General features: G+C 39.9%; 2 protein-coding genes across 2 annotated transcripts in view; both read left to right on the top strand.

The window, feature by feature from the left end:
• myo3b (myosin IIIB) overlaps positions 1-7,067 on the top strand; it is a 65,789-nt gene extending 58,722 nt beyond the window's left edge. Inside the window, exons 35-38 of the mRNA XM_070838042.1 lie at positions 71-171; positions 549-595; positions 971-1,125; positions 7,002-7,067. Of these exons, the coding sequence (XP_070694143.1) occupies positions 71-171; positions 549-595; positions 971-1,079 (257 nt within the window). The 3' untranslated portion in view covers positions 1,080-1,125; positions 7,002-7,067. The remainder of the gene's footprint in view (positions 1-70; positions 172-548; positions 596-970; positions 1,126-7,001) is intronic.
• A 3,969-nt stretch (positions 7,068-11,036) lies between these two features.
• sp5a (Sp5 transcription factor a) lies at positions 11,037-12,508 on the top strand. The gene is made up of 2 exons (XM_070838588.1): positions 11,037-11,087; positions 11,432-12,508. Exons 1-2 carry the CDS (start codon positions 11,037-11,039, stop codon positions 12,506-12,508), a joined length of 1,128 nt encoding a protein of 375 aa, XP_070694689.1.
• Positions 12,509-21,558: the final 9,050 nt, after the last annotated feature.

Here is a 21,558-nt window from a genome sequence, read left to right on the forward strand (position 1 = left end):
CTGTATCATGTTGGTGTTTGTTGTTGTTTTGCTTGGTTGGATCAGTGCCCTCATTTTTCCTCTGTTGCAGGTCCAGTGATGAAGCTGCAGCAGAGAACTCCTCGCCGGCGGGGCCAGCAGCCCAAGCTGCTCAACAGCCCCGAAGACAGCCTGTACTACAACCAGCTAAATGTGAGTTCAAAGTGCCGATAAAGGCCTTTGTCTGACTTTGGTTCCACATGATAATACAATTAAACCTACCTGTGCCAGACCCTGGAGCCCCACCCCCACGCTTCTCTGCCTCTTGTCTTGAACATGTGCTTATGCTCTTTATCTGTTGCTTTCATGTCAGGATGTCTGCCTTCACGGTGAATAATTGATGTGGTTTATCAAAGCTGAGCAAGATGCATGCTTCATCAGACTCACTTGAGCCCTTTGATCAGAAAAAATTATGCTGTGACTTCTGATATTATCAGCATCTGCTCACATTCAACACAAAATCACTTTGAATTAAAAATTAATGACTCTCTGCTCATCTTTTGACTGTGTGCTCTTGGCCCTTTCCTCAGAGAACTCTGGATTACCAGGGGAGCAAGAGGAAGCCGAGAAAACTTGGGTAAATAACTGCTTTCCTACTTACAGCAACTCTAAACAGAGCAGGCCCTTTGTGGAATAGGAGAATCCAGAAATGGAGTTGTTTTCTTATAATGTAAATGGAGAGCCAAAAATAACAGGCTTTTTATGAGCAGTCGCTCTGCGTCATTAGAGAGGGGGTTACATATTAAGGCTTTGTCAGCATGCTAATTTTAATTGTTGAAGGTCTGACTTGTATTTGTACTATAAATGACATCCTGGTTCAAATCAGTATGCTTAAAAACGCCTCATCGCTGTGCGTGTAAATATTGTTTTTATTCTAAATGTCTGGTTTTTCAAATCAAGACTGCTGTGTGCTGTTCTGTTCTGTTCTTTCTTGTCTTCTTTCCCATCACAGCCAAATCAAAGTGCTGGATGGAGAAGATGAGTACTACAAATTACTGTCAACTGTGGAGTCAATCCCTGAGGAAGAGAACGCGACGGCCCCCCCCTCCTACCCTTTCTAGTGGGCCTCTTGTCAGTCAGAGCTGAGCCTTACAACCATATCAACCGGTAAGACAGACACCCCAGACATGTAGACAGACACTCCAAAGAACATGCTCAGTGTTGGATGTGCTGTGGTATGTGGAGCAAGTAGCAGCAGTGCAGAATAAGCGACCTGTACAGGCGAAGCCCTTAGCTGTTAATCCAAAGTGGTCTGAAAGTGTTTACGGGAACGATTTACCCATTGTGAGATTATTCTAACAGTTTTCTATAAGCATTGTGTTATCATCTGTTAGTTATATTATCTGTAAGCCACCACAGTTTCTCAATTTCAGCTCAGGTTTTCCAGCCATAATGCTTAATTATCGTTAGAGATGTTACATTTTGCAAGAAGACGTCGCCCTAGTGTATGTTATTCCCTGTTTTCCAGTCCTGCACTTGACTTGCTGCTATCATGACTTTCCATCTGGTAGAGATCTGCAATATTATTATGGTGTTTGTCATTTTTCCAAAGACTTTTTCAGGGGTCTTAAATCGTGCACCAAATAAGAAATTATTTATTCAGCTTACAAACTGCTGTGAGATGACGCAGATGCTGCATCAATAAATAAATTAATGACGGTACACATAAAACAAAGCATACATCATCATCATGTGGTGCACTTGAAGGGGAGTTTTCATTAATAAAAAACAATTTGCAAAGTCATAATGAAACATTTAAATGCTTGAGCATCCATTCTTAGTTTTAATGTTGTTATGCCAGATGTTTACACTCTTTGCCAGGTCTGCAATAAATGATTATTCTTATTATCCATGTATCTACTACTTATTTTCTTCTTTCTTTCTCCATCTGTCAAAAATTCCATTATATTCAATTTCAACTGAAGAAACCAGTTCGTTTCTAAAAAATAAAATGATCATTGATTATTTTGTCAGCTGACTAGTCTATTATCCTTTCAGCATTGCTCCACATTTACTCTAAGGGGCCCCTCATCTCGCAGGCAGTGTGTTTCTACACTCAGTGTTAACCTGACTTAGAAACATCTACCTATTTTCGAGTATTATGTCTATTGTCTAAGATGGATCCAGAGACAAATCCCTCTGAAACCCAAAACTCTCCCTACGAGTTCTCCCACAGCAAGCTGCCTGTAGTTAGAGGGGCTTTGTGCTGTCTGAGTGCTGGAATCACCACACATAGCCTCACAGAGGCAGCTAGACCTCACTTTGAATTTCACCCTAAATACAGGAATTTTCTTTTAAGATGTGAAATGTCGGAAATGCAGGGCTGGCGAGTTGATTTGTAGAGTTTTTTTTTTCTTTTCAATTTGCATATCATTTACTGCATCTCCCTTTGTTGACACCCGAGGGCCTGAGAGGAGATTTTGATCTTAATAGGAAGAGTAGGGTGGTATGACTGAGGATCTCATCCTCCTTATACTCAGCGGGGAAAACATTAGAGCTCTGCCTAGATAGCGAGACTGGCTTCACTTAGGTTCAGGTTCATAGCAATCCTGGTGGGTTTAAAGAGGGCAAAGTGTTCATCAAACCACGGCGCTCTGTACCGTGAGGGTCAGACTCAGGTTGAGACACTGAGGACTGACTCATCACCTAAACATCACTGGTTATAGTTGTTTTTTCTCCCTTTTGTAAACATGTGATTCATGAGGCTCATTTTTAGCTGCCTCCTCCTAAAATTGAATGTAATTAAAACACAAGTGAGCCAGTAAAATTTAAGATGATACATGCTTTCATGTCCACAGGTTTTGTAACTTGACAACGCTGTGGTTTTAACACTGTCATTTTCCAACCATAATTATGCTGCTTGTTGTGTTGGACAACCACAATGCTTGTAATGGTGATACGGTTAATCCAAAATGTTGCACATCCCCTGCAAGTAACACAGCCTCTACACAGTGGTGGAAGAAGAATTCAGATTTGAAAACGATGCGTTACCTTAAAACATTTTTACATTTGAAGAAATCTTGTGGTTGTTTGAAGTTTGATTCCAATTATCTGTGGACAAAAAAGTAGAAATCAGCTGTATCCATGATCAACTGGCTCACATAATTATGCTGCATCAATAATGAAGTCCTATTTTTTTTTTTCATAGACTTATTGTCATATTTAACTGCAAAAAAAACTCAAAGAGTAATAGCCCAGACCACTGGCAGTGTTATAATGTGGTGTCACAGTTAGTTCAGAAGCATTTCACCTCCGGTCGTAGCCACAGATCCTGCCATAATTAAAATCCTTGTTGTGCATTACTCCCTTGCTGGGATAGTTGGCTCCTCTGAAGAGCCGTCTGAAATAGGTCACCCCAGCACCCTGTAGTGCATCTTAAAAGTACACTGAATCAATTAAGTGTGATCATGCTCCCTTGATTATTTTGGCCCTGTTTTTACCACGGAGAGGAATTTCAAATAGGCTCACTAGTTTGAATAACAAGGTTGGACTGTGGTGACAAATGGTTACAGAGTGGGTGTTTCTTCCCCTGTTTTTCTCTGCCAAATTAACTCCCTGGCTGATTGCCTGCTTTAGCATATGAGAGGAGGTGAGCGGAGGTGTGTACGTAATTGCCTTGGTTAGCTGATTATGTGTTGCAAAAAAGCAAATGTTATGAAATACTGTCGTCACTCTCACGAAAGATGTTCTGACCTAATGAACTCGAGCTCCTGTGTTAGCTTGGACTCCTGGCCGTGCTGCAGGTCTGCAGGCAGGATGCTGAGGGACAGACGCGGGGTCAAGTTCAGCGTTTCGAAGTCTGACACCTGTGTTTTCTTTAATACGACTTTGTAAATCCTGCTCCCTCTTGTTTTTCCTCATTAAATCTGACAACATCTGGTGCCAGGGAGGACTGCTTTAATGTGGCAAACATTACTGCTGCTGTTATTCTTGCCATTTTAGCTATTTGCTTCACGTGCAGGACTTTCATTAAAGCTATATCCAAGGCAGCACCAAACACTGTTATCCAAAGTTTTAAACCACCTTTATGAAAATCACTCGAGCCGCAGCCTTAGCAAATGATGAAAAGCTTTTATTTTCCAAGGAAGCATGCTTACCTTTTCACCTAATAGTGATGTCTCACTTCAAAGAGAGAACACGATTAGGCCAACATTGTCCTGTTTCTATATCCTTTGAGTTCAAAGGGAGAGTTTGAATACCTGTATTTCATGTGCAGCCTTTTCAAATACTGTTAACGCAGTTTACGTGCTTTTGGTATCCAGATGTGTCAGTTTTCCACCACAGCAGAATATATCACACTATATTATGATTGCATACCACAGTTTTATAGGTAAAGAATTAAATCTTTCTTTGTAATAGGTTTTGTTCCCACCAACTTCAAGGACAGGGTGCGAACAGACACACAGAATAGCTGCAAACTTAGCATTGTGATGCTCTTTGCTGGCTAACGATTGGTGCCAAAGAAAGCGACATAAGTGTGCGTCAACCAGATGTCAGATGTGTGTGGAGGGCTCTGAGCAAAAGAACATTCCCTAAAGACGGCATTAATAAAGAAACTGGTCGAGCCGGGTGGAGACAGAGAGAGTAAGAGGCATAGAGGAAGAAGGAGATAAAAGAGTCTGTTGAGTACATACATCAAAGGTCTCTTAATGACAAGGGATGCCATTAGGGTTACAGTGGCTTTTGTTTCAGCTTCCTCACACCTGCAGTTTGTTGAGGGTCCTCTGTGCACTGTTTTGTTGTTAACATTTGCATGAATATAAAATGCATGCATGAGAAGATAAGAGTTTGTTCCCGGCTGTTAATCTTGATGGTGACCAAATGTTTTGATCAAAATGACGGCTTCCTTTTCATTTTGCACAAGAGAGATGCAACTATTCTGTAGCTTCCCTGTGTAAAGCTTGGAAAGGCTTACATAGAACAATAGAAACCGTATGGAAAAGCTGTTATCCTGTACGCCATGAATATTATTGACTTAAAAGTTTTCTTGGTGCCTCCGGTGCTGGAGTGGGATTTGACAAATCAGAGCGTGAAATTGCGATTAGCCTCTCTCAGTTTGTAGATGGAGTGGGGCACTAGCAGACTTGGCATGGCCAAAGGTGTAACCTGTTTTGTTTTGCCCCGATGCTGCTTTCCCAGATGGTGGGACCAGCTGCCATTGAATAAACGCTGGACGGGTAACAGTGTGAGAATTACAACGGCCTTGTTTCAGTTTGGGATGCATAACAGAAAGCTTGTCTTTTCGCCACTGCCAGGAGGAGCGGGGACGAATCACCTGGTGTTCAACCGAACGACCTTTTGTTTGAGGTCAAAATAAAACAGTGTCCGCTGTAACTGTTTTAAAATCTGTCCAACAGCTCCTTCTCTTATCTTGTCCATGGAGAAAACCCACTGTCATGTTACAGAGTGTAACTACAGTATTTTCTTTACATATCCCCTAAAGATTAGATGATTGCATACTTTCTGCACATTTTCCTTGTTTGAAAGATATTTCTAAGGTGGTCACTTTTCCCCCTGTATGTTAGATATTGTATCTCAGTGGTAAGGAGTCAAAGGTCAATTTCAGTTTATTTCACTCTCTTATGTTTTCTTTGCCTCTCCAGAAGAAACTTTTCTCTGCTACATTTTTATTCAAATATTTACCAGAATTAACCCTCTTATACAGCCGAGATTGTTTAGCCCACCATGGAACTCTGTTGTAATGATAAACTAAAGTTACAAACCTGAACAAATTGATGTTAAAAACAACATATTTGCAGTTTTGGCGTCATGTCCTCCTGTTTTCGTGTTTTGAACCATCAATTTCTTGTGTACGGTTTAAGTGCTCATAGATGGCAAAATTTCAAATTTCCCACAATTACATCATTGCATACTGAAAGTTGCAAGAAAAGTGTCGCCTTAGTGCCTTGCTCAAGTGCTATGGAGCGTTAAGACCTGGAAAGGAGGCACTAAAGTGGAAGAATATCTAAAAACTTTAAGTATAATAAAACCTGTCCTTAAAAGCTGAAGACATCTAAATTATCAGAGGATTGTTTAGTTCAAGGCCTCACAGTATTATTAGTGTAATTTTTCCTGGGAGAGCACTGCAGGGCTGTAAACCTTCACATCATCACAGAGGGGGAGAGTTTCCCTCTTTTGGGCTGGATTAAGGCATCCAGGGTGGGCTGCGAGAAGGTAAAATGACCTGTCCCGCCTTACGTGACCCCAGGCCAACCCTGCACATTGCCAAGGCTTTGCTCTTTGCTCTTGAATATGCAGAGATCCCCAGCTTCATAGGCTCGGACGAGAGAGAGGGAGAGAGAAAAAAGAGTTGTATCACATTGCAGGGGAAATTAGTGAGACCAAAGTTGGAGTTTCTGTGTGTTGGGGGCTGCGAACAATGGCAGCTTTCTGTCAGACAGCAACTTCAAAGGTCGACTGAGTGACTGCTCTGAGTTATACTTTGTTGTAGATCACTGAGGAAATTCACAGATGTTTTCTCATACGAGACACCATTATAGCGGCTCAAGTACCCAGTAGCCTCGAGCGTCTCTTCCCCCCCCCGTCTCTCTCTCTCTCTCTCTCACTCGCTCTCTCCCACACACTCAAACTCACTTTCACACAAGCACCCTCCCCCCCGTCCCCCGCGCCCTCATCCCTGAGTCTCTGATATCTCTCGTATGAGACAGATGTGGAACCTGTTTTCTCTCCAACTGTCCAGAGAATATGGAAAGTTAAAAGGGGTTCGTGCTGTGGCATTGGCCCCCGATTCTGTCAAATTCACAGTCTCACTGTCAGGTCGCTCAAAATGGTCCAAATGTCAAGATCACATGCAGCTCCACCAACTCTACTTATTGTATCGTGGTCTGTTCGATAAGTAGTGAATCATTCACATAAATTTATTTGAATTGAAAACTGGAAAAACTGAAAACACCAGTGAAAAGTATTTTCAGTGTTGCTGCATAATGGTGATTGTTAATGCAGTTCTTCTCTCTCTTCTGCAGATTGCCTTCTTCAACTTTGAACAGGACCTGAACCAAAAACAATCTCAGCAACACACTTGATATCTATTGTACATTTCTATTTATTTCTAGTAAACTTCTATTTTATATGAGTCAAATAAATGTGTTTCAACCGCTGACCTTTGACTACTGGTGCCTGTGTTCTTGTGTTCACTGGTAACTGATGATCCTTTTCATCGCTTGAAAAACTTTGAACAATATAGTAAATAGAAAAATATAATTTAGCCACCACAGTGGCATCATGGTGATTGACATGGGCTCGTGCTTTGATACATTTTAAGTTTAGATTTGCATAATATTTGTTGCTTTAATTAGTGATAAGTGATCTAAACAACACTTTCAAATAAATCTTCTTTGTCTTTTTTTGGGATAATGCACAGTACAGTTATAAAACATCATTTGTTAATCGTCCTGAATCTGTAAGCTGATATGAAATTAATGAGCCTGTTCAGGGAATCAATCATTTTGCCCCAGGTAAACCTTACAGGCACGACAGTCACCTGTTTTAAACACTATTTTAAACTCATGAGCCAAAAATGCCTTAACACCAGAAACTGACTTGTAGTTTTATCCGAGTTTATATAAGTACAAAATACCTGCTTCAGTTTCTGGCTGTTTAGATACAACAGCTGAATGAAGTTTGGTATTGTATCTGCTTTTTAAACATCCTGTTAATCCCTAAATTCATCTTTGTACACGTCTCCTCCTCCTAACAGCATTTGTGTTGATCATCTCTCTGCTTTATGCCTTAAAGAAATACACGGATGGTGCAGGCTGATTCCATGTTCAAACCTTTGGGTATACAGGCAGAAAACTATTGCAGTGGGGGTTCCTCCAAGTTAATTTTCCCATCAAATGCCACAGGAAAAATTTCTTTTAGCCAAACCACTGCTGAGGTGACCCTGTAAAACTTGAGGCATGGCCATAAGACGGTAAAGGTTTAGAGCAAGTAAATTACCTCGGGGACTGGACATTGTGTCAAGCACACAGTCATGAATTTTGTACAAACTATATCAAAGTCCTGCTCAGCCAAATCCATCCCTCAGCTGGAGTCCCATTGAGATGCATTAAAATGTAAGAAATTGCATATAGGGATGGACCAAGCATCTCAAAGGAAGATATCAATAATTTGGTAATGCTGATGGTTCACAAAATTCATGCAGTTGTCACATGTGGCTGAAATTTGCCTTTGCATAGTGTGACAGCTCACATGTAGAGCTGATTTGTGCGAAAATACACCCTAAATCAGAATTAATGTCTGATATTTTAACGTCCACAAGTCATTGCTGCTGTTTGGGATCAAAACATCATAATTCCGTTTTAGGGTGGATTCTCCCTTTACTTTAACAGTTGTCTGGTTTGACATAAGAGAGCAGATTACAACATTTGACATTTATCTGACATTTAAACCTGGAAGAAACTGACAGCTTTTCTAACAAATACAAACTTTTGGAGTGCACTGTAAAAATGTTTACTGCAGTGATGTCTGAGCCGATCCGCTGGTTAAGCGAGTTTACAGCATTAGGTCATTTTATAATTCCCTTTTCACCCGGTTTTGACCCCTGTTGTGTCCGAATCCTTCATTTCAAAATGTATGAATACATAAAGTGTAGTTACATGTAATGGTACTGCTTTCTGATTTGTGAATTGTCTGTAAGTAGTAACTAGCACCTTTATAAATGGTTAATAAATCGTCTACTGGTGCTTTGTATGTCAGGTATCAGCCATCAATTTGAACTTTAAGGTTGCCAAGTCACTTATGCTGATGGTCATCCTCTTCCAGCATGACACTTTTTATCTTCTTAATTCATCAGTAAGATGGATTTGTACAAAAAATAAGAATAAAACCTTTATTAAAGGCTCATTAACATACTGCAGTCTTGACCGCTTAGTAAAAAGTGAGAGACATGGAAGTATTATTAACTAAATTATTACTCAAATAGAAAGGATAAAGAGCAGTTTTTTTTACAACCTGGCAACCCAGAACTTACTTTACTGACTTTTACCTTTTTCTTTTCACCTGTTTTGAGCCTCGTTGTGAACATCATTTAATGCCCAAATGTAAGTGAATACATGTACACTAATTAAGTAATAATTCACAAGTAGTCACTAATGTGTTTATTAGTGACTACTTGTTGTGTGTAGATGGTTGATAAGTTATTTGCAAATGCTTTACAGATCATTTGGGAACCATTAATAAGAACTTTAGTTTTAACTTTATAAAGGGAGCCTTATTAAAAGTGGTGCAAGTGTTTCTTAATCGTGAAAAAAATCCATCAACATATTCAGAGATTACAACTAATTATAATGTGTCTTCTGTAAAATGATTTCCTAACAGGCACGTCAGGCAACAGGCAAGGTGACTTATTACTAAGAATACACACATGTGTGTAAATGACATTTAACACGATGGTTCTGGATTCAAACCACTGACCTTCCTATTTTCTCCACATTTTTATGGAGCTCTCCACAATAAACTGTAACCCACTACTCCCATAACTTGATGTAAACAAGGTTAATCTCCACTAGTTTTTTTTATCAGTCAACAGTATGACTACACCACTCCTGTAGCCAGTTTTGTAGTTTAACATGGCTCCAGTGCAGCCCAGCAGGACTCCCCCTTTCCCTCATGACTGTGTGTAAAGCCGTGGGAGAGGACTGGGAACATTAATCCCTTCAAAGGAACAGATCTAATTCAAAATCTGCCGCTCTAAACTAGTTGAGAGGACAGTGATTGTTTCTGCAGGGAAGCCAGATAAAGATCAGAGAGTTGATATAGAAAACTACAACTTCCATTTCGACTGCTCTGCCACAAAAGTTTGGATATTATCTTAAGAAAACTGCATACTTTTGCCTTCATTAAATGTTCTGAAACAAAGACGGACAAAATATGATATCATACGCCAGGTTAGCCTTTGCGTTGAAGTTCCCTTGTATTATAAATATCTCTGTTTAATTTGGATGCTTAAGTGCACAAGATCCTGTGCTTTATGCTCCCCATACATGACAAGTTTATTAAGACACATAATTGAGACATCACCATTTCAAGTGCTGCTTTTGTCACCTGATTTAAAACAGAAGTTTCCCTTTTGTGTCATGTTAAGTAACATGTTAGAATTTGAATTAACTGCTGGGAATTTACCCTAAGGCGCTAAGCTTTTGATGCTCAACAAAGACTGATAGAGAGAGGAGGAAAAAAATCTAAATTAGGAATAAGGTTCTGATAAAACAAATGGCTGAAATGAGTGAAGGAGAAATAAGTATTTAAATTATTCAGAGAGGGCATAATTAAGTGTTTAATGTCATGTTGCAGTTCAAAGGAACAACAAAGAAATTTTTTTTAATTCAAATTAGAAATGTAAAAGACGCAGATTCTTCAGAGATGAGAACTTTGTGTTGAGTCACTTGATTTGGTCTCTTTCCTCCATCAAACAGCCAGGCAGCGCTCTTGGAGATCTCCAGAGATAACAATGTCACATTGTCACATAGGGTTCTGCTACAAATCCTTAATTACAAAAAGAGGATCAGATGACTACAGCATCCAATACCGGGGTCTCCAGGCGGCATGGGGGTCTTTGATCAAGAAAATCCAATTATTTGTGTATATACATTTCCCACATAGTGATTACTTCATTAATTGTCCCGCCTTTATCTCCTCCCTTCCCATCCCCCCTAATAATCAGCCCCTTTATCCAGACCAACAAACACACCATAGGAGCTTTGTGGATTCAAAGGATTTGCTTTCCCCTCTCAAAGAGCCGCTATTCTTTGATGATTGGGCAGCGGCAAACTTCAAAGTAATAAATCTTATTTCTGACTGGCTGGCGGCCCACCAAAGTCCTTATCAAATTCTAAGAAGTGATCCCTCACTCTTCAGATAGACCAAGGATATCTCGGAGAGAGGAAGCACTGAAGAGTGAAGACCTGCTCGACGCGATATTTGACTGCGAATGCACATATTTATCTAAATTAGTTATTTTGTATTTGTTTTCACCGAGAGGGAGGAGGACTTTTACCATGGCTGCAGTGGCTGTGCTGCGGAATGAAACACTCCAGGCTTTTCTTCAGGTTTGTGCGCAAGTTTCCACACGACTTCAGTAACTCGTAAACTTATTCATATGGGTTGATTTAGGTTTATGGTAACCGGTCTGAAAGATAGGAATGTAGTGTGTCATGTCATTTTTATCATTAACGCTACTTGTTTGCGCGTAAACGACTCCTGGTGCAGCGCAGCGCCAACTTTTATGTCACATCATCACGAGCTACACGAGCAGATGAGATTCAAACCATTTAGACGAACTATCCCAACGTTTGGTTGAATATTAAACCGCAGGATGTTACTTGTGTTTTTACCTCATGAGGCGTGTTAAGTACTGATTGTAACATGGAGCATGTGTGTCTCGGTTATCCAGGATCGCACTCCAAACTCCTCTCCAGAGAACTGTAAGCACTCTCCGCTGGCTCTCCTGGCTGCCACTTGTAACCGGATCGGTCACCACCACGGATCAAACCCCTCAGACTTCCTCCAGGTCCCTTACGACCCAACTCTGGGCTCCCCTTCGCGTTTATTTCACCCGTGGACTAACGACGGAGCCCCTCAGAGCAGCCTGGCCAGCAACTCCACTTTCGGACTATCCTCCAAGCCCCAGCTGTCTGCGCACATCCAGAGCTCCTTCAGCTCGCACCACGAACTGCCCCTCACCCCTCCGGCGGACCCCTCGTACCCCTATGACTTCTCCCCTGTGAAGATGCTACCTTGCTCCATGCAGTCCCTGCAGTCCACCTGCCCTCCCACCTACGTCCCCGCTGTCAGTTACGCAGCCCCAACTTCCATCCCGCCCGCGATGCCAAATTTTGTCACGGGACCCTCCGGCCTTGTGCACCAGCAGCAGAGACAGTTGTCCCCAAACCCTGGAGAGGATATTCCGTGGTGGAGCCTGCAGCAGGGGAACCATGTCAGTCACTCCTCCTCCCTTGGTCCCCATCGCTTCCAGCTGCAGAGAGGTTTGGTGCTGGGACATACGGACTTTGCGCAATATCAGACGCAAATCGCGGCTCTGCTGCACACAAAGTCCCCTCTCGCAACCGCGCGGCGGTGCAGGAGGTGCAGGTGTCCGAACTGCCAGTCCTCCACGTCCAGCGACGAGCCTGGGAAGAAGAAACAGCACATTTGTCACATACCGGGTTGCGGGAAAGTTTATGGGAAAACTTCTCACCTCAAAGCGCACCTGAGGTGGCACTCTGGAGAGCGGCCGTTTGTGTGCAACTGGCTGTTCTGTGGCAAGAGTTTCACCAGGTCGGATGAGCTGCAGAGACACCTGAGGACTCACACGGGGGAGAAGCGCTTTGTTTGCCCGGACTGCTGCAAGAGGTTCATGAGGAGTGACCACTTGGCAAAACATGTCAAAACACACCAGAACAAAAAAAGCAAGTGCCATGACAAGACACTTGACCATGTCAAAAGGGAGGACTCGAGGAATATGCTGTAACACACCTTGTAATCATTTTAAACAGTAGAAATCACTAGTGCAATACAGTCAGTCCTACATTAGTTAAAGTACACAGTGAGCTGCATTTTTATAGGGTATTTTCTTTATCTTGTTGGTTGATTTCTTACATCCTGACAATAGTTTCTAACATCGCTGGTCTGTGTAGCACATTTTTGTATATATAAAGTTTCATAAGTTAATTTGGGACCATGGAGAAGTTCTAGCTCATGAGTTTGAATTCACTGTCTATATCATATCAAAGAAGACAAGTTTTGAACTTGTGTTTGATCATTGTCTTCGGTGGAAGATTTCACTCCCCTGTAAATTATATTTAATAGCTTTTGTTGAATGAAAGTTTCCGTTTTTTGCTCCATATGGGGTGTTTTTAAGCATGCTCTTGAAAAGATCTGCTATTGTTGATATGACCCAAATACTGTGTGAGAATAAAGATTATAACACTTTCCTCAACTCAGAATAATTCATTTAATATCTCAGTTATATGGGTGCCGAGACAATCAGGTTTTATGTGTGAAGAAATAGATTCAGTATTACCTGGATAAGTGTGCCTTGTGTATTGTTGTCAACCAGTAAAAGTCAGTAATATTGAGTTATTTTGTTCAGTAAAATTTAAGTGATTTGAGAATTTGCAGGACGAAATGTGCTATTATTTAGTGTCCAGCTGTTGGTGATGGGACTCACCCAAGAATAGAACACTGTTTAATATTTCTTTGGCTATACTGAAAATGAAAAACATGTCTGCATTTTTTAAAAATCCTTTTTTTTTTTGTTTTTTTGCCCTGCTGCTCTACTGCTATTGTTGCTGTTGTTTAACCTTTGAGCGTTAGGCGAAGAGGTGTCAGAAGTTGAGTTGCTCTGGACTGTGTCTGAAAACCTTCACAGCAATAATCCGAAATGTATATACACTGTCTAAAAATGTACAATACAATGTTAAACAGTGAAATGTAGCCGTGCGAGCCCTGAAATTTGGCCGTTAACTGAGTAAAAATTGGTATAAAGCATGTCAGAGATTCCTGAGTACAGGTGCTAAATACCCTGAAACATCATTTAATCAAAGTCCAAACTCCACTTGTTCAATATGGAGGGTATTCAGTAAATCACGAGGTGAGAGGTTTCACTAAAATATGTGTTCCTTTTCTTGGATAAAACCCCTCAAAATAAATAAAATAATTCCTCACAGTTGATGTTTATTTTTCTGCCATTAGATTCAACTGCAGGGATGCGCTAATTTGTTAATGTGCTCTCAGTAGATGTGGTCTGTTTGTTTTGTGCCTCAGCTCCGGCGTTTTACATTTTCAGCTGAGGACTTTGCAGTGACACCGTAGGCTGAGATGAGACCTATAAACAGAGAAAGACTTTTAGCCTTTTAGCTGGAATATCACTGAACTCATGTTACACTCAGGATGTGTAGCAAGTTTAATGTCTCACCAGCCTGACTGTGGTACTCAGAGCCTTAATGGACGGTTGACAACAGTCCAGTTTTTTGACCAAACTAATTGACTAAGAACTTCTTTTCTTTATCCAGCAGAGTGGGGAAATAGCAGCGTTTGTAGGGCAGACTGCACACGTATGACATACAAACACCTACACTAAGTGTCATGTAATACTGATCACTGCTCCACCACAGCAGAGCCTTAACACAAAGTGCAGGAAACTAACTGCTACTTGCTGATCAGTATTTTATGTTGACTTTCTCCACCCACTTTTCCCAAAGTGACCGGAGATTTAAAGTGATCATGTGGGGGAAAAACCACATTGATTTTCCAACCTAAAAGCACCTATTTCTATTCACTAATCAACACAATAAAACTATGAACTCTTCACTATCAAACAGAGCTGAATGGAGATACTTGGATCCAGACGACCAGTTTGGTACCTCTGTTATGCAGAGAGTGTCACTGCTGCCTGCCTGCCTGCCAGCAGAGACACTGACACTGTCTGTCTTATGAGGGATCACTGGAAATGTCAGTATGAAGAGAACAACCGCTGCCATTCACTGACACTTTGAACCGTCAGTTTTCTGCCTCAACAGCGCCACCTTTTGTAAAAGACCTCAGTGGTTCATCAGAGCAGACAAATATTTTTCTGACAAATGTAACTGATGAGTGTAGGGGTGGATGCTGGAAACACCCTTTCTCATTATTTTACGGCTCAGGTGTTGTCGTTCTCTCCCATTTGTATCACTCAGTTTTTTTGTTACTCTTATTGCTCGACCTTCATCTGGGTGTTGTTTAGGTTTCCTGCTTGTATGATGGCAGGGTTCCCCACCATGACAGGCAGAAAGTTTTGCCTGTCTTGTGAAATTTGGTTTAGTTTACTTAATTTTTCAGATGCAACTCCACTTCATCTGGGGACTTAAAGTAGCAACCAAGTGACTTTAAGATACAATTTGACATCTAAATGTAAACATAAGAGATGCCTTCAACCATAAATCCAAAATACACGTTTTGAACGTGCTCACTACCAATCTGACTTAAACCTTTATTTAAAAGCCTAAGAAAGGATAAGCACTGCAGATTAGCAAATTAAATAACATATATACATATATATTGTCCCTAAGCTAATAATCAATAATGATTTTTTTGACTAACACTAGACAAAATTAAATACAAGTTATAATGTTTGCTGATGTTAATTAAGGTTAGTTTACATCAGTGATATTTCTAAATAGCAATCCAGATCAACATTTTCCATCTGTGAGTCAAATAATGCAGACGCACACAGTATGTAGTGAATGTGCCTATAATCTATAAGAGACACCGCCTACTCAAAGTGCTTTTACAGTACATCCTCATTCACACATCATCCATACAACTGACTGCTGCAGTTTTCTCTTTTATTTGTCAGCTGCAGTTTCTGGACCACATTTAACACACTACACTGTTCTGTACTATTTTGTACATACGGCTTTGTTGTACGACTGCTTGGTTGTGGTTGTGTGAGAGGGACTGTGAGAGTTGTTCCCAGTTTTACCAAATCCCAAGAACGAACTGCATGAATATTAACAAACATTCATCACAAAAAGAGGAGATATGAAGGAAAAAGCCCACAGTGGTATGATGAGATGTGACCATTTGAACTGTAAAGTCTTTATCCAAATTTTTATGATCCTATTATAAAATGATGCCTATGGATGGATAGGTTGAATGCACCAGACTGGCTCTGAACAAAGGCATTGTTCGGCTCTGATTTGGTTTCATTGTCCAAGATGGAGTCACTATTATTTAGCACTGTAGGAGACCGTAATGCTTAATTGTTCATAGGAAGGATATCATAAGTTGTGGCTTAAGTTTATTTTGAAAATGAATTTTTTGAAAATGAAGATTTAAGAACTTCAGATATTCATATTACAAATGCCTGTCCATTTAGGATTTAAAATAATTTAATCTCTACCGTCTGATAGAGAGGAGAGCATCATTGATATCATTAGCATAAACGTTATTGCAGATTAAATACTCATTCCTAATGATCTCATTCGGTATGTCATTCGCTTCAGGGCTACACTTTTTTCAACCCCCCTCTTATATGGCATGTATAAGCGGTATATGAACAGTTAACACGTAGATTAAATGCACTGTAATTTAGTTGTAAGCAGATGTATATTTATGTATTCGTGTTTAATGTTTATTTAGTCGTGCCAGCAAGTATAACTCCTGCGGAGCATCTACGGTCAACATATAGTAGCACCATCAGTAGAAATCCACCAAGACAATGTGCTGTTTGACCCGATATTTCTGTTACTTTTTAAAATTACTGTTGGGTTACTTATCCAAGCTTAAATATGGTGTAGTTGTGAGCAGTTGTGATAACTCCAGCTCTTTTCAAACTTGTGTGTCCTTTGTATGTCATATGCACAGTGTTTTGTGTGACTAACAATACATTTATGATAGTTTTGGAGGTAGAGTTTCAGCTTGTTGTGTCTAATAGAGAGTTAAAAAAGACCATTTTGAGTAAATAACCCAACAATAATATAAAAATAACACTGGATAAAATTGGTACTGTACAAAATATAAAACAGTCATATACAATATATGTTTATATGAGATATGTTTTCATATTTTTATTTTAAAATCATCATTCATCCACTGATGCAAGGGATGCAGCTCAAACCTTTAGCTAAGATTTAAAAAAAAAAAAATCAAACTACTATATCCAAAGACAAAAATGAGCGTTCAGGCTCAGTATGGCTGCATGACTTTTAAACACATCACTCAAAGAGTTTTAAACCTGTCTGTGGAGGATTTTTACATACACCACACTGAGGTTTGTTTGTGTGTAATCATGTAGCATTAAATATAATTGCAGCTCTGTTACACTGTGTTATCAATCATTCATTAACTTAGCTGCAGATTCAGAGGAGAAGTCACAGTTGTTGACAAATACAGTAGCAAACACTTTGAAACGTCTTTATATCTGCTCACGACTACATGTTAAATGTGAGGTACCACGTTTAGGAATCACACTGATAAACGGAGGTTTAGACCCTGCTGTCACATGAGCTTTGGGGATCAGGTTCAGTCAGCAATGGGACAAACTCTTTCATCAAACATCAGCCTACGTCACCGTGGCTCTGCAGAGGCTGTTCAAAATAAAATGACTGACAAGCAGCCACATGAATCAAATCCCTGCTGTCACCAGCTCTGCTGAGCTCCACACCGGATAGCTACTGTACGCACTGCCTAAAATTTTGCAGCTGTGTTAATTTAGTGTAGTAAGTGCAAAAGGTTTGTCTGGACATGTAGATAAAGAATTATTAAATCTGTGAGCTGATCCTGGACTGCCTGAGAAGCATCTTTGTGCAGCACCTCTGTGCCTTTCAAGCCACAGAAAACATGACTTCAAATCTTCAGTGTTTCATTGGTGGAAACAAGAACTGGCAGAAAACGTGGTGTTCAAGTAAAGTCCTATACTGTAACTCACGGTCGACAGATTGAGAAAGTAGGTATTCAGCCTTCAAGTGAAATGTGACTATAGTGGAAACTTCATATTAAGATTCACTTTGTGGAAACTGAAATATTCTCAAATCCCTTACTTGGCAAAGTGAACAGTCTGACTTTTTCTGCTATCATGTCGGGCAACTTCATGTCTGGAGGTATATGTGATGTGACAGAACGGCCAGTTCAATCATCAATCAGCCAATCACTTTATTTGATTTAGGCAAGCGAAGGAGGACCTCAGTCACAGTGTAATTTTGAATCATGCCCTGCCTCCTGCAGCCCTCGTCTAAACCAAACGTTATTTCAGTATTTCAGTCAGTGGTAACAGTCTGACACAGACAGTACTGTTGTGTGCGTAGACTGTGGGGATGTGTACTACCTGTGTGAAAGGGATGTCTGGACCTGATTCTCAGGGAACTGTCCAGCGTTTATAAGGACAGGAAATGTCATTTTTAATTCACAATTCATTTAAAAATTAATTACTACATACGACACAGCCAGATAGAACTAATTTGAATCCAAACTTGCTAAAATATTTAAAAATAGCAAACGTATAAATAGCAAAAACACACATTTGCTCCCTAATAGTGGGGGTGCAGCTGTTCCACCTGCTCCATTGTTCAGGCACCTATGAGTACATGTGGAAACACACAGAAGCCTCACAGTCCTCTAGTGGTTGCAGTAATGAAGACAGGAGTGAAAGAGTCAGGTGACAAAGGTGCTTGTAGAGTTGACATGAACAGCTCATCTGACTGACTTCACACTCAACACTACACTCCCTTGAGTCCTCCGCAATACAGCCGCCAAGTGTGACATCGAGCAGATGAAGATTTCTGGACATATGTGCACTCATCTGAGGTAGAGAGGCCGCCATCTTGGAAAGGTCAAGATCTACTAATGTTTGTTTCACATCCAAACAACTTCACACTCGATACTGCAATTCCTCGGGTCCCCAGCTGCACGCCAGCCAAAGTGTGAAACAGATCAGATTGTTGAGCAAAGCGCACACACACACTGACACACACAGGGATGTCGTTTGTTAGTGTTACCATGACAACGAGGGCCCCCTTGCCTCAGTCATTTTAACTAGTTTTTAACCCACTTTGTTACTCCAACCTTAACAAAAGCACTTAAATCCAAACCTAATCAAACTATAACAAGAGTGTTGTCACGTCATAAAACGGATTTATTTTTCAGCAGTGGTTTGTAACAGTTATGGAAGGAACAGATCATTTAAGTCGGCTGTCAATAGGGGTGTTAGGTCAGAAAATGGTTCTCTGTGTGTGCACAAATGACAAATATTAGAATTTAATTTGGAGGTTTTGTTGCTACTTTACTAAAGACAGTGAACACCTCAGCATTACAAATGTACTGAAGCGCATTGAAACGATGACGTGGTTACTTGACTTTGATAAAAGTGAACAAACTACATAGTCAGTGATTATGAATCTTTGGAAGGAACGAAAACAATTTGTTTCAGCAAAGTCACTCATAATTTCCATGTCAGCCTTGAACTTACCTGTGTAGGAATGGATAGTCGGCTGGCTCCTGGTAACAGCTCTACAGGCACCCTTTAAAGTGGAGCATTTGTACTGTGTGAGATTCAGGCTCTTCTGTGTGTTCACACAGGAGCTTTAAGTGTCTCTAGCTGCAAGAAGAAGGTGATAGGAGGGTTTTTATGTCTCACAGGAGACCCGTTTAAACTACACCACTGGTCAGGATGACGCAACAGACTCATCAATAATCTAAAAACAATAATCAAATTTTTGTAGCGTTACAAAGACGACCTCACATTTTGTCTCGCCCCATCTTGCAAAGCACCACAGTAGGAGAATGAAAAAGTCAAAATCCCTGCTGTTCCTTTGTTTATTGTGTCATTTTACCTTAGCCGGAGATGTCATTGCTTTATAATTTCATGGAGACGTGAAGATTTATTTTCCATTGTTAAATAATTCCTCTGATTGTAATTATGCATTTTAAGTCATTTACATTTTTATGAGAAAATTAAAGGATTGTACATATGCATATTTTAATTGGCTTTTAAGGAAAAAAGGGGATATTGGGTATTTAAACCATGAAAATTTGTAAATTGGATTCTAACTTTGACTTGTTATATCTAGACATATAAAAGTGTTGTGATAAAGAACAAATTTCATGCCGGTTCTGATTAAAATGGCGACTTTTGAATGGAGATTTATGTGTAAGAGGTCAGCACTCAGTCTCACGTGGGGCTCCGAATGTTTTATACATCAGTGCACAGTGATTAAAATGTAATTAAAACGTGTGATTTTTCTTCATAACTGATTTACATCTCTTTATTGAATACATGAATATGTTTAGATGCAGATAAGCAGCTACATATACTCCCCATAATACAACGCTGTGCGAGTACTTGAACAAGCTACTCCCTGTGGACATGTTTTTATCCCCTGAGCATTCAGGATCCAACCTTGTTTACACTCTGTCCTTGACCCTCTTTGAGCTTAAACCTCATTCAAAGCTCAAAGAGGTACTATCCCTGCCTATAAATGCATTCATGTATTACCTTCCTACATATCCTGTGTCCTATGTGTCAAATGCATTTGTTTTCTTGTCAACAATTAATTCACTCAAGTGTTGTTAGGATTTTAGCAACCTGGAGGAGTTTATGTGCCACAATTAAAGGAAATATTTTGAGAGATGCGGATATTTTATATATTTGCTTTTTGCCAAAAGTTGCATGAGAAGACAACATACAACGCTAATGTCTGTACATTTGATATGAAGCTACAGCCAGCAGCCAGTTATCTTAGCTTAGCTTAGCTTAGCATAGCACAAAGACTGGAAAAACAGGGAAGCAGCTAGCCTGGCTCTGACTCTGCTGCTGACTACAGGTACGACCATAGACACTTAAACACTTAGATATTTACCATATCTAAGTGTTTCCCAAAACACTGAACAATTCCTTGAAAAACGTATATATGATGGATATTTTCTGTACTGAATGACTGTGGCAGCAGTATTTTTTTTAATCTTGTTAACTTGAGATAAAGAGTTAATTATCTCAGAATAATAAAGCTGTTTGCTCATGATAACGGGAGCATTTAATTGTTACCTTGAGAAAACATTGTTGAAAAAGTTGTTTCAAGACCTATGATCAGGAGATAATGCTCAGCCACAGCAGCTCTCAGGTTCAGAAAATAAATAAAGCATTCAGTATAACTTCACTAGAAACATAATCCAAACCTTCATGCTTCATGACAGAAAATAAATATAATAAGTAATGCTCATACTAAAAAACAAGACAAATCAGGAATCTTTCATGAATAGCTCAGTACATGTATAAACCCTGCATTCAAAATGTCAAAGTAAAAATAAATATTAACATCAAAAATAGACTGAAAGTATCAATAGTACAAAAGACCCACTATGCTGCTGACTAGCTTGTGCCAAAGAGTTGATTTTATGTTGTAATACTGGATTACTATCATTGATGCATTAATATGATTGGGTTATGGTTAGCAGTATTCAATGTCGCATCTGATCAAGTTTGAGCCAGTTGTATGCGGCGTACATTCAGTTGAGCAGTTTAATCTAAAACAATGTATTGTATCTTACAGGCTGATGATATGGTTTATATCTAAACTATTGATTTGTGTTACTAGTTAACTATGGCTGTCAAATGAGTGTAGCAGAAGTAAAAAGCACAATATTTTCATCTGAATATTAGTGTAGTAAAACTACAATGTAGCAGAAAATGGAAATACTCATGTAAAATGCAGGTGCAGCAAACATATAGATGAGTACAGTCTATCATTATTCTGTTTCTATATATATTTTGTGGGTCATTCTGCAAAACTAACCACTTCCACTTTATTATCCTAAAAAAGTTATGTTTTCAGTTATGTTTGTTTGTCTATTTGTTAGCAGGATGACAGAAATACTACAGGCCCGAATTTCATGAGACTTGGTGGACAGGTGGAGCCAAAGATAAGTCCTTGGTAGAGCAGTAACCAAGGAAGAACCCATTAAATTTCGGCGCAGATCCAACTCACAAACACTTGCAGATTTATTTATCATAGAAAACTGGACTACAGACCTTAGCAGTGCCCCTCC

Source organism: Pempheris klunzingeri, chromosome 10, assembly GCF_042242105.1.
Source record: "Pempheris klunzingeri isolate RE-2024b chromosome 10, fPemKlu1.hap1, whole genome shotgun sequence".
Taxonomy (NCBI): domain Eukaryota; kingdom Metazoa; phylum Chordata; class Actinopteri; order Acropomatiformes; family Pempheridae; genus Pempheris; species Pempheris klunzingeri.